We start from the raw sequence: 13,234 nt of genomic DNA, 5'->3' as shown, positions 1-13,234 counted from the left end.
GTTAAAACCGGTAAATTGACACAAGATCGTTTAACCAGGATGTGTCCGCTTTACTTACGCAACGAATGACACTGAATCGCTCGCATATATCATTGCGTAATAACACCAAGGATTATAGTGCAAGTGCGAGAGCTCCCATTCGTCAAAGTACTGTCTATCAAACTTTGAATTTGTCTTTGTTCAAACATCTGTTGCTATATTTCATTGAAATTAAATAGATATCGTTTTTATTCATGAAAAGTGCGTTGCACATTCCAAAATAATTGTTTTATCAGAATGCATAACGTAAGAACATATAGGAAGGTTCGTATCTTTTCTACAATTCTCTTTCTCTCTCTCTCTCTCTCTCTCTCTCTTTTTCTCTTTCTCTTTCTTTCTCTTTCTCTTTCTCTTTCTCTTTCTCTCTCTTTTCTCTGACTCATATGAGATAGATAACTTTCTTGAAAGGCCCTAATCGGTGGATCCTTTTATTAAAGAATTATATACCAACTCTTCTTTTCAATAGGCTAATAATGAGCTTAATGATATTAATAAAAGCTCTTAGAGATCATAGACCGACGTTATTACTTCAATAATAAATAAAACATATAATAAATTAATGTTATTAGATATATCTTTCATTTATTTCACTATTGGATTTATTCATTTATCATAAATATATTTATTGGATTTATTTATTTAAATATGTTATTATTTTAATTATTTCATTCAATTGCATATATATTTATTTTAATTTAAGATAAACAAATTCGTACTATTAAAAAAATTTTGTTTGATCTTAATATACATACATACATACATATATACATATATACATATTACATACATACTTACATACATACATACATACATACATACATACATACTACATACATACTACTTATATACATACATACATACTACTTACATACATACTACTTACATACATACATACATACATACTACTTACATACAACATACATACAACATACATGCATACATACTACTTACATACATACATGCATACTTACATACATTCATACATATATATATATATATATATATATATATATATATATATGTATATATCATATATATAACAAAACAGAATAATTCTGTTTAGAGTTTGACTGATGATCGTAAAAGAAACGTTTTCAAAACACTTGTGATAAAGTCATTTGAGAATAAATATTTCTTAAAGACAGATTTGCGATTGACCGACTGATCTTTGACATTATATAGATCTTTTGTAAATGAAGACGTTTCTACTAAGCTCTTTAATGTACTTAATTCTGACCTCGTAATAATAGATATTCGTGGTATAATAAGAAGAGAAAAAGATTATTAACACTAGCAAAAAACTTCATCAATTTATCAATTATTTAAGTTATGTAATTTTATATATTTATATTTTTCAAAAATTCGATTAATTCTTCAAAATATTTTTTAACACGCAACTTATTCAAAAAATGCAAAGGGGCATTTTTTTTTTAATAAACATTTACAAAATTCGTATTAACAATTATAAAATAATAAAAGATCAAATTATCAAATCGATAAAAATTCGTTGAAAATATCTATTACGCGCTATTTTAAAATACTTTTTAATAACGTGAAAATTATTCTGAATAGATAAAAAATATTTCTTTTTTAATAAATATTTACAAAATTCATATAAATAATTATAGAATAATAGAATATAAATCGTCGATAAACATTCATAACAAAAATATATAAATAAAATACAGTAATAAACGAAAAGATAAATGAAGTAATGAACTGCACGTGTAATTTAATTTGTAGGAGAGTTTAATGTCTCTAATAGAAGCTTAATCTAGAACAGCAGTATTGTCTATAAATTTTTCATAGAAGGAACTTCTTTTTATTCGTTCATGAATATCGTTAATTAATTAATTAATTAATATTTATTATCATTATTAATTGAAAACAGAATAATGTACGAACGTTTTATAAAATGTAACATTTAAATGCAATCGCAATACTTGATCGTTCGTTTCTTATTCCTTTATAGACACTATATAATCTCATCGTGGTAACTCGTCGTATATATATATCTATGATGTGTATATATATATATATATATATATATATATATATATATATATATACATACACACACATTTAGATCTTGTCACTTAGTAGTGACTTTGCGCTGGTGCATACGAGAACGACACGTCGTCACTTCACCATTATATTTGTACGTTTTAATACGGGGAAACAGCTCGATATATCGCATCATTATCAGAAAGCCCGCCTATTCATCATTTGTGAATCGTTATCGTCATCTATGAACGTTAAATGTTTCGTTAAAATAGGATAGGCCAAAAATTATCAATATCTTTTTTAATTTATCTAAATCTCATTGTTCGGCATTCAAGATCGTGGAAAAGAGACATCAAAAGCAAAGTGTACGTTAGAAAATAGTATACATATATAATACAACATTAATAGTTCAATCTTTTTTGATAGGAGAAGGACGACCATTTATTTGCATCGATCGATTTAAGATCGTCAGTACGTGTACGACTAACATAAGACAGGTTAGTTCCATTGGTTTCTCTATATTCATGATTAACTGATTTGTTCTCATGAAAATTATTTGTCTTCGCTTTCACATGGATATTATTTGTTTTCATTGTTATATATAACAAATATTTATTAAACTTTTTAATAATTAATTTTTCAAACTTTAAAAATATGTAATATGATCTTGTAGATTTCATATCTACCATTATTAATCAATAATGTACAGTTATAATAGTATTGATATTAAAAAGAAATCATATGATATTATTTCAGAATATATTGTGAATCGTCAATATGTTTAGTTGGCTCAGTCGAGATGAAAATGGCAAACAAGATCTCTTTGAGAATGTTACCGAAGGTCTTAAAAAAATCTACAAAGCTAAATTGTTACCCTTGGAACAACATTATCAGTTTCATGACTTTCATTCGCCTCAATTGGATGATCCAGATTTCGATGCAAAACCTATGATCCTTTTAGTAGGACAATATTCCACTGGAAAAACTACGTTTATTAAGTATTTGTTAGAACGTGACTTTCCTGGAATAAGAATTGGTCCTGAACCTACAACAGATCGCTTCATTGCTGTTATGTATGATGAAAAGGAAGGTGTTATTCCTGGAAATGCTTTAGTTGTTGATCCACATAAACAATTTCGACCACTTTCCAAATTCGGTAATGCATTCCTTAATAGATTTCAATGTTCTACTGTTGCATCTCCGGTTCTCAAAGGAATATCTATAGTTGATACACCTGGAATTCTTTCAGGGGAGAAACAACGAGTATGTATCTTTGTATAAAAAATAATTTCCTAATATTATGATAGTCTTAATGAAAATATATTGTATTTTTTTTATTATATTTACAGGTAGACAGAGGTTATGATTTCACTGGTGTTTTAGAGTGGTTTGCAGAAAGAGTAGACAGAATTATATTATTATTTGATGCACATAAACTCGATATCTCTGATGAATTTAGAAGATCTATAGAAGCGCTAAGAGGGCATGATGATAAAATTAGAATAGTTCTTAATAAAGCAGATATGATAGATCATCAACAATTGATGAGAGTATATGGCGCACTTATGTGGTCTTTAGGAAAAGTATTGCAAACTCCGGAAGTTGCTAGAGTTTATATTGGTTCATTTTGGGATCAACCGCTAAGATACGATGTTAATAGACGGTAAGATCTTCTATTTTATCTTATTGATCTTACTTATCTTATTAGGCTATTTATTTTAAGTCTTTTCTTCCAGATTATTTGAAGATGAAGAACAAGATTTATTTAGAGATATGCAATCATTACCAAGAAATGCAGCATTAAGAAAACTTAATGATTTAATAAAACGAGCTCGTTTGGCAAAGGTAAAGAATGATGTTTGATATCATTTTATAAAGATATATTTTCTTAAAGATAGTTTTACTAGATTTAATATGTTTCTTGAATTATAGGTGCATGCATACATAATCAGTGCATTGAGAAAGGATATGCCAAGTATGTTTGGTAAAGATTCAAAAAAAAAGGAACTTATCAAAAATTTAGGTCAAATTTATGATCAAATCCAAAGAGAACAACATATTTCCCCTGGAGATTTCCCAGATCTTCGAAAAATGCAGGAATGTTTAATGCATCATGACTTTAGTAAATTTAACCCAATAAAAATTAAATTATTGGAAGTAGTAGATAAAATGCTTGCAGAAGACATTGCAAAATTAATGGCTATGATACCACATGAAGAAATAACTGCTATGTCAGAACCATTAATTAAAGGTATAGATTGATATCCGTTAAAGAAATATTTCATTAATAACATAATTAAACAAAAATTGATAAAAGAAGGAATTTAAAACAGGAATCACTTTTTTTATATAATTATTTAATTAATATAAAAAAAATGAGTCATATGATCTATCATATCAATACTAGAAATAAGAGATTACTTTATTTCATATCTTATCTTAATTTTTTTTCGTTTTCATGAATTATCTATAAAAATATAATGAGAGTTCAATGTTAGTGATGTAATTCCATAAGTAAATTAAAAGTAAAATTATTTATATAAAATTTTCTATAAGAATTTTTATTTTAAATGAAAAATTGAAAGGTCAAAGAAAAAAATATCTGTGACTTAAAAAAAAATTAAATAAACACATTTTCCATGTGTAACATGAATATTTGATATACATAGGTGGTGCATTTGAAGGTGTCGAAGATCAAATTAGTCCATTTGGATACAAAAGAGGTGAAGGTATCGATGCTGGTGCAGGTGAACCTGAATGGATTGTTAATAAAGATAGATATAAATATGATGGTATTTTTGAAACACTTGGTCCGACTGATGGAAAGATTACAGGAGCAGGTAAAATAATAGATTTGACTTTTATGTTTATTGTTCGCATTTTCTTTTCTTTTCTTTCTTTCTTTTTTTTTTTTTTTTTTTTAAAAGAATATTTCTTTAAATAAGATTTAAAAAATCTATATGTACTAATATCAGTATGGGTCAAATTTATAAATAAAAAAAAAAAAGAAAAAAAAAGAAAAAAAAAGGTAGAAGATATGCTCAAGCACGTTTCCGTGTGGAATTCTAGAGTTAATTGGGTAATTGCTTCTTGAAATTAAACTTTGAATTTCCTATTAGATATACATATAGAGAGAGAATATGGTAGTACTTTTGTAGCTTATACAGAATATCAAATGCTAGGGTTTGTCAAATGCTTGTTTAAGGTCAAAGAAGGTAACAAAACAGTATATTTTTCCTTTTAGATCTTATAAGACTAATCTGTAAATTTGTTGGAGTACTGTTTTCTGAAACTAAATTTATGTCCTGGTATTATGTTTAGTTTAGTTGGTCAGGTTCTGTACATTGCAGCAACACTTTTTTGAATAGCTTTGAAAGAATTGATAAAAGATTGATAGAACGATATGATATAAGTAATACAAAGTAATAATGCTTAAATATTATTAGATAATATAATTGTCAATTTTAATTCATGGACGTTATTAATAAATTTATGTACACTAATCTCTTATATAGTCTTATTGCACAGTGAATGAGTGAGTGAGTGAGTGAGTGAGTGAGTGAGTGAGTGAGTGAGTGAGAGTAAGAGAGAGAGAGAGAGAGAGAGAGAGAGAGAGAGAGAGAGAGAGAGAGAGTAAGAGAGAGAGAGAGAGAGAGAGAGAGAGAGAGTGTGATAACTCAATATTTATTTACATTAAATTTTATTTATAGCTGCAAAATCTGAAATGATAAAATCCAAATTGCCAAACAGTATGTTAGGAAAAATCTGGAAATTATCTGATATTGATAAAGATGGGCTTTTAGACTCAGATGAATTTGCATTGGCTATGCATTTAATTAATGTTAAACTTGAAGGTTATGATCTTCCAGCAGAACTTCCTGATCATTTAATACCACCTTCGAAACGAGATATTTAAATTATGATCAAACTATACACAGCACTTTACTGGTACGTTTTATAAATATTTATATTTAAATATTTCGTTTCATTAAAAATTTTAACGTTTATTTTAATGAATAATTACAGATTATTGTGCTTGCTTCTCAATGATTATAAAGAATATTTATATAATTGTAAAAAAAAGATGTGCGATATAGAGCTTAATTGTAAATGGTAAATATTTGGCATAATACCTAATAATTGAGATTTTCAGTGTGAACTGAAGGTAAATAGAAATAATAAATTATTTTTATAAAAATATAAATATAAAAAGAATATTGCTTAAATGATTTCTCAGATTAAGAAAATCTCATAACATAATTATAATGAAAGTAAAATGTATATATATTATATAAAGAAACTGACAAGCCATGTTCAATTATATCTAATTTTTATAAATAATAGTGCAATCCATAAATTTTGATACATCATTAATAATATAACAATATTGCGACATTATTTAAAAGCACATAAATTTATAAACGCTCTATTAATAGTCTTATAATCATATAGGTATATTGAGATGCATAATAATTTAAAGTGTTATAAATGGCAAATGATTTAGAAATATCAGTAGCAGCATTATCACATTATGTGAAATATGCTACCTTATTTGTATATTTTTATGTATTGTTATATTATATGTGAAATTATATTTATTATACATAAACACGCACATGTGCTTATAAAAACAACACAAAATAAAATTTCTACACTATTGTTACTAATATTTTGAAAATTTTTATATTACTGTATTTGCAGCACAGAATATTTTTAAAATTTTTTGTCAATTATGCTATAATTTCTTGAAGACATTCATGTAATAAGAATATGCTCAAAATTTTTTTATTTATAAAAAAAATAAGATATCCTTTTCTTTAACCAAACGATAGAAAATATTTTTAAAAATTTAAGGATTTTGTAGGAATCTATTAAAAATTCATTAGTAATACGTATAATACTATTCAAGTTTTAAATACTTTTAAATTTATATATTTTAAAAATATTTTGTGCAAGTATAAAAAAGATAGTAATCAAAAGAAATGAAATATAATATACAGTACAGTCTTGTTTATCCATGCATCCATGTAAAAAGCAATTTTGCGCACTTTTAACTTCATTTTATTTAAAAAACTTTCTCTGATAATATTTAATTTAATTAATTTATTGTACTACAAATAAATTTAATTAATTTATTATATTACAAATAAAGTTAATTCGTAAGAGCAAGAATACACATAATATTTCTTTAATATTTGTTATATACAAATAGATATATTACATTTATCTGGATAATCAAGAGCATACTGTAATAAAAAAAAAAAGCAAACTGACCAAACAACATATTGGTATTAAATAACATATATGAAGATTTTAAGCAGTATATACATATATAGAAAAATATAAAAATTCTTAAACTTTTTCCTCTTATGAGTTACTATTTATAGACATATTTAATGTGGTATATCAATACTACGTAGCTAATCGTAAATATAATCACTGCTTGTAGCAAATAATAGCAGTTTCTCTATAGATTTCCTTTATAAAACTATATAACTTGCTATTGCCATTCACTTATTATTTATGTATTTATGCATTTATCTGTATTTACTCATATTTTGCACTACACATATTTTGAATATTAAAACACTTTGACTTAATGTTTTCATAAAATTTGAATATACATTGGTCAAACAATTGTTCTACTTTTTACTTTATTTATATCTGGTTAAATTACAAGTTTTGGAAAAAGATATAATAGATATAAAAGATTATAATATACATAAAAAGGTTTTATAAAATTATATTACCAGATTATCTTAATACATTTTATTCATTATCATTTATTGATATGTATAGTTAACATGAATTTATGTTTTACCACACCAACCAAAGATATGATATTAAGACTGTAAAAATCAGTAAAAAAATGTGGCTTATTCATGGAATAGTTATCTATATTAATTCTTATTTTAATTGAGTTATTTAAAATGAACACATTAAATTAAAGAAAAAAATATTATTTTTCTGCTATTTATATTTTAATATTCAAAGCTTATATATATATTAAGCTATCATATATACATAAAAGATAATAAAAAAAATAATAATTGAAATAATAAATATAAATAATATATTATAAATATATATACACACACACAGGTTGGTGTTCTTATATTTACACTGCCTACGCGTTTTATAATTTTGTGATATATAAATATAACATAATAGTTGAATAGATTTATTACAATGGACACATAAATATACAATTTCTAATCAGAATATTAAAAATAGAATTAAATATTTTTAAAACACATTCCATATATAAAATTTGTTCAATTTTCATTGTTCAGATAAATCTTAAGTTTGACACAATAGAGTTTTAAAATATCTCTTATTAAATAATCTCGATATTTTTCCTTACATAAATTAAAAGAACAAATTTACACAATTTAAGAAAATATATGGATTTAAAAAAAAAATTTTTATACTCGACCTCCGAAAGTGTCTTATTTTTCATTTGAATATTCACTTTTGTAAATATTATTAATATGTTTATTCTTATATAAATCTGATACATGTATTTAAAATGTGCAATGAAAAGCACTGTACAAAATATAAGTAAAATCACTATATAAAAATATGTGAATTATCTAAATAAAATTATATAAAAGATATGTATATGTTATCCTGCATATATGCTATATACATGTATTCATACAGACAAAATTTATTGTTTGCTTTCATTCAAAAATATTTTTCTCTCCCGTTTCCTTTATCTTATAAATTTCCGATTATGTCAATAGATTTCATTTTGGTAAAACATATGAACTATTTCTAATATAAAATTATAATAATCAACATCAGTAGAGCTATGTAGTTAACGTACTCGTTATTATGACTTCTTAAAAAAACATTTATTCTATATTTTTAATTCGTTTTTGTGCAAGAAGATACTTAATTTTTAGTTATATTGTCTATTACAACATATAACCTGTATAATAAAATTAATAAAGTATTATTTATGAAAAAAAAAACTAATATAATACTACAGTATATATTTTCATAGAAACAATTTTAAAAATATCACAGTAAAGATATATATATATATATATATCTTTACTTTATATAAAGATATATATATGTATATATATATATATATACATTTGATATATATATATATATATTTGATATAATATATATATATATATATCAAATATACAAGTATTTCATAGAGGGATGTTGGATTGCATTGTAAATAGTGTTCAATAAATTATATACACATATACATGTATACAATTATAAAATGCCCATATTAAATATACACATATAGAAACATATACTATATATATATGTATATATATATTGCTTACGTTGGTCTACAATGATTGAAAATATTATTGCTATTTAAAAAAATATACATTTTTTTACATTTATCTTGATGTAACTTAATTTTTTATCAATTACACATTGTTCATATTGTATTTATCGTTATAATTCATCATGTTTATTGTTATTGTTGGAATTTAGAAAATTTAATACTTTTTCTTTAATCATTTCAGACGATGTTGCCATAATTTTAAAACCTTTGTCAATATCCTTTATGTCATACTTTCGATCGTAAATAATTAATGTCGGATACGCTTTCACGCCTGCTTGTGAGCACTGTGTCGGATAAAGATTGCAATTAACTCGTCCGAAATGTACCCTATTGTTAAATAACTGGAAATAAAAAATATATTTCTGAAAATTAGCCTCATATCCATATTTCATAATTTTTAATATGAACAATATGATACAAAATAATAATATAACATAATATTATATGCACAAACGTAACGATATATCAATACCTGTGCAGTAATTGAAACATGTGGATCTAATGTTTGACAATGATCGCACCAAGGTGCAAAAAAATCTACAAGCCACACATTCTTTCCAGAAAAAACTTTTTTTCGTAAACTGCTTGGATCTAAATCATACACCTTTGTTGGAAAATATTTAGATATCCATTTTAATATGTGCAACATGTTATGTGATCCATCGTATTTTCTAAAATTAAGATATTTATTATTTGTCACCTTTGATTATAACTTTTAAAGTCCAAAACGAATATATTATAAAATATCAGACAACCATTGTTTACACTTACATCGCTTTATTCAAATGTTTACGTTCTTTTGGATACAATCGTATAGTAGGATAGCTTCCAATTTCTTGTGACCTACATAAAGCATTTTCTAACTCACAATCAATACTGCCTATTTTTACAAAGGGTAGAATACGTAAAATTTTAGCAACAGCAGTCCATTCTGATGCTAAATTTTGACAAGGTGCACACCATCCAACAAAATAATCAATTACCCATAATGTCTTATCTTTCTCATTATCAAGATATTGATGAAAATTCTTAGCAGATATTTGTATAACTATATAAAAATAATTAAATAAAAGATGTGGATATTCATAATATATTATAAGTATTATATTTCTTAGTATTTTTTACCTGATGGATTTTGTATGTCATTTATAAATTGTATTATATTAGTTGCTGTCTTTTGTGCTGTAAATTGATGTGTTTTACTTCCATTTATAAGCATCGCAGTTGGATAAGAACGTATATTGTATTGTCGACAAATTGTAGAATGTACAGTGCAATCAATTGTACCAAAATGTACTACTGATTTATTAAATTGCATAGATGCCTTACGAAGTTCTGGTAAAAATTGCATACATGGAGGACACCATGGTGCATACCAATCAAGAAACCAAACTTCTTTAGCTAAAATAAAAAGATAAAAATTAAAAGAATACATCTACAAATATGTATTCTATTTCTGTTTAATTTTAAATGTAATTTACCATTACTTCTCTGTAATATAGATAATACTTTATCGGCAGATAAAGCCCATAGGTTTTCAGCTTTAATACTACTTGTAGTAAATTTCGCGATATCATGAATTGTATTTTTTCCATGACTTAATTCAAACGCTCCTCCAGACTTAAGAACACCCCACATTGGATACCGGTTTATGTTTAATATATTGCAAAGATGTCCGTACCTTCCACAATTAATTTTCCCTATAAATTATAAATAAAAAATAAATTTTAAATAAGTTGAAAAATATTCGATTTAAATATGAAATATAAAACAATAGATGTATATGGAAATAATACCTAGATTAATAGTATTAATAATATTAGGGAGTTTCTTTAGTATTATATCTAATTCAGTTGAATGTCCTATATAAAAACATACAAGCCAACCTATTCCTGGCTTTTTTCTAAGATGTCTTCTTATTTCCTACATACAAATCGAAATTAAAGATTTATTACATAAAATTATATTAAATATGAATTTGTTTCCTAAATCACATTATGAAATAACATTTTATTACCTCAAATTCATCGTCATTAAGACTCTTTGGTTCCGGTAATTGTTCTAAAACTTTTTCTACTAAATCTTTTATATTATCTACATTCTCAAATAATATCGGTACCCAGGTTTGTTCATTTTTCATTGACAAAAGTATTGCACAAGTGCTATCAGAAATATCGTTGCATTCATTTTCCTTACAGTGAAGTAATCGAATATTTAATGTTTTATCCTGTAATAATCATAATATATATTACTATGCATTAAATAATATATATCATTAATTATAATTAACATACATTAATTTGATCGTATTGATCGTACTTACAAAAATAGCACTAACTTTAAGAAGATCATTAGATGTTAAACATTCTTTGTTATTTTTGTAAATAAGTACAAGTGTGGGTTTTTTAATAAGTTCATTATTTTCTATAAAACGTTTCCAATCTGATGAACTTATCTCAGGAATATTAATATCCAACTTATTTAATACAAAATTTATTATTGCTTTATGCGTTCTCTCTCCTGTATATAATCTTCCATTTGTTGAATTCTGGAATTATAATATATTTTAGCAAGATAAACGTAATGCAGAAACTAAATGATAAGTAGTTTAAATAGCATGTAAAATAAATACCTTTGGAATATAAAATAAAGAAGGATAAGCTGCTATTCCAATTTGATGACAAAGTTGAAAATCATCTTCGCAATTAACTGCTCCTACTTTTATAACTCCTTCAAGTTCTTCAGCTATCTTTCGCCAAATTGGTGCTAAATGATGACAAAAGCTACACATCGGTGAATAAAAATTTACCAACCACATTTTGTCCGAATTCAATACATTTTCAACTGTAGAAAATTAAAAAAATGATGAGAATCTTTATTCTATTAAAGTAGTATCTATACTACAATATAAATAAAATTCAAATATATTTTACATAACTTACAATAATCATTTCTGTTAAGAGTTACAACTTGTGGATCATCATCATAAATTCCAAAATTGTATTTATAATAATTCCAAGAATGATAATTTGGCCTTGTATTGATATTCTCAAGACCTTTTTCTCCATAAAGATCATATTTTTTTCTTAATTCTGGATCCTTTAATACTTCATAAGCTGTTGTTAATCTAATAAACTTTTCGTGCGCTTTTGGATCATCCTAAAATATAATAATAATATCTTATTGTATATCTTGTAACATAATCAAGATCATCTTAATATTATTAGTTTACTTTATTTTTATCAGGATGTTGAGTAACTGCAATCGTTTTGAAAGCTTTTCGGATTTCTCTTTGATCCGCAACCCTACTTATTCCAAGAAGATCATAATAATCTTCAGCCAGTGTTAGACTAACTATTATTAGAACAGTTATTACATATTTGAACCTAGAAAATATTTATAAACAAAATTAATTACAATAAAAAATTATTTAATAGATAATTCCTTATTAAAATTAGACTTAATAAATACAAGAAAGTGTGACAATTGATAGGTTGATATGAGTTTAACTTTGCTTAAAACAAATTATATATTTTCATAATATTATAAGTAAATATATAAATATACATACATTGTTTATTAAATATGTAAAGTTTTACAAATAAAAAAGATAGTGTAAAATATAATTAACATTAATTTCTTCGTAAAACTTTTCAAATAGATATCCAAATGAAATCATATCCTTTTTACCATATTTGGAGATTCTTATATCTTCACTAATGTAGAGTGATGTAGATGTACAGAATCTGTAACATGTGGTAAATAAAAATAATCTAACCTAAAACGCAAAGAAGCTGAAATATTTTTTAATATAGGATTATTTTTATAAATTTGCTATTAATAAAATAAAGCAACATGTTTTCAATTTCT

At 24.7% G+C, this 13,234-nt stretch overlaps 2 protein-coding genes across 6 annotated transcripts; one reads left to right on the top strand and one right to left on the bottom strand.

Moving 5' to 3' along the window:
- Window positions 1–2,127: 2,127 nt before the first annotated feature.
- Window positions 2,128–9,744, top strand: LOC124953986 (EH domain-containing protein 3). 4 transcript variants are annotated; one of them, XR_007102405.1, is made up of 10 exons: window positions 2,141–2,408; window positions 2,470–2,540; window positions 2,800–3,306; window positions 3,393–3,706; window positions 3,780–3,888; window positions 3,976–4,294; window positions 4,713–4,883; window positions 5,754–5,991; window positions 6,070–6,208; window positions 9,546–9,744. XR_007102405.1 is itself a non-coding variant. In XM_047506129.1 (9 exons), the coding sequence occupies exons 3-8, from the start codon at window positions 2,821–2,823 to the stop codon at window positions 5,957–5,959; spliced, it is 1,605 nt and encodes a 534-aa protein (XP_047362085.1). In that variant the 5' UTR covers window positions 2,128–2,197; window positions 2,470–2,540; window positions 2,800–2,820; the 3' UTR covers window positions 5,960–5,991; window positions 6,070–8,981. The 4 variants fall into 4 exon arrangements, 3 of the variants coding, with proteins under 3 accessions (XP_047362085.1, XP_047362083.1, XP_047362084.1); XM_047506129.1 differs by lacking the exon at window positions 9,546–9,744 and having other exon boundaries at window positions 2,128–2,197; window positions 6,070–8,981; XM_047506127.1 differs by lacking the exon at window positions 9,546–9,744 and having other exon boundaries at window positions 6,070–8,981.
- Window positions 9,417–13,118, bottom strand: LOC124953985 (dnaJ homolog subfamily C member 10-like). Of its 2 annotated transcripts, none has more exons than XM_047506126.1 (12): window positions 12,936–13,118; window positions 12,597–12,750; window positions 12,307–12,523; window positions 11,997–12,208; window positions 11,688–11,912; window positions 11,382–11,591; window positions 11,161–11,287; window positions 10,852–11,064; window positions 10,490–10,765; window positions 10,136–10,412; window positions 9,837–10,035; window positions 9,417–9,705 (listed from the first exon to the last, which is right to left on the bottom strand). In XM_047506126.1, coding segments are annotated over exons 1-12 (2,343 nt in total). In that variant the 5' UTR covers window positions 12,938–13,118; the 3' UTR covers window positions 9,417–9,474. The 2 variants fall into 2 exon arrangements, with proteins under 2 accessions (XP_047362082.1, XP_047362081.1); XM_047506125.1 differs by having other exon boundaries at window positions 10,846–11,064; window positions 12,936–13,117.
- Between the last annotated feature and the right edge of the window lie 116 nt (window positions 13,119–13,234).

Source organism: Vespa velutina, chromosome 14, assembly GCF_912470025.1.
Source record: "Vespa velutina chromosome 14, iVesVel2.1, whole genome shotgun sequence".
NCBI classification, from domain to species: Eukaryota; Metazoa; Arthropoda; class Insecta; order Hymenoptera; family Vespidae; genus Vespa; species Vespa velutina.
The sequence above is the reverse complement of the archived record's forward strand: the minus strand, read 5'-3'. Positions and strand labels throughout refer to the sequence as shown.

Excerpts from the sequence above, each read along its gene's own strand:
- LOC124953986 (XM_047506129.1), top strand. The coding sequence starts at position 2,821 with ATGTTTAGTTGGCTCAGTCGAGATGAAAATGGCAAACAAGATCTCTTT. Across the intron at positions 3,707-3,779 it reads AGATACGATGTTAATAGACG|ATTATTTGAAGATGAAGAAC; the intron begins GTAAGATCTTCT and ends CTTTTCTTCCAG. Across the intron at positions 4,884-5,753 it reads TGGAAAGATTACAGGAGCAG|CTGCAAAATCTGAAATGATA; the intron begins GTAAAATAATAG and ends TTTTATTTATAG.
- LOC124953985 (XM_047506125.1), bottom strand. Across the intron at positions 12,524-12,596 it reads AACATCCTGATAAAAATAAA|GATGATCCAAAAGCGCACGA; the intron begins GTAAACTAATAA and ends ATTATATTTTAG. Across the intron at positions 11,592-11,687 it reads TTAAAGTTAGTGCTATTTTT|GATAAAACATTAAATATTCG; the intron begins GTAAGTACGATC and ends TGATTATTACAG.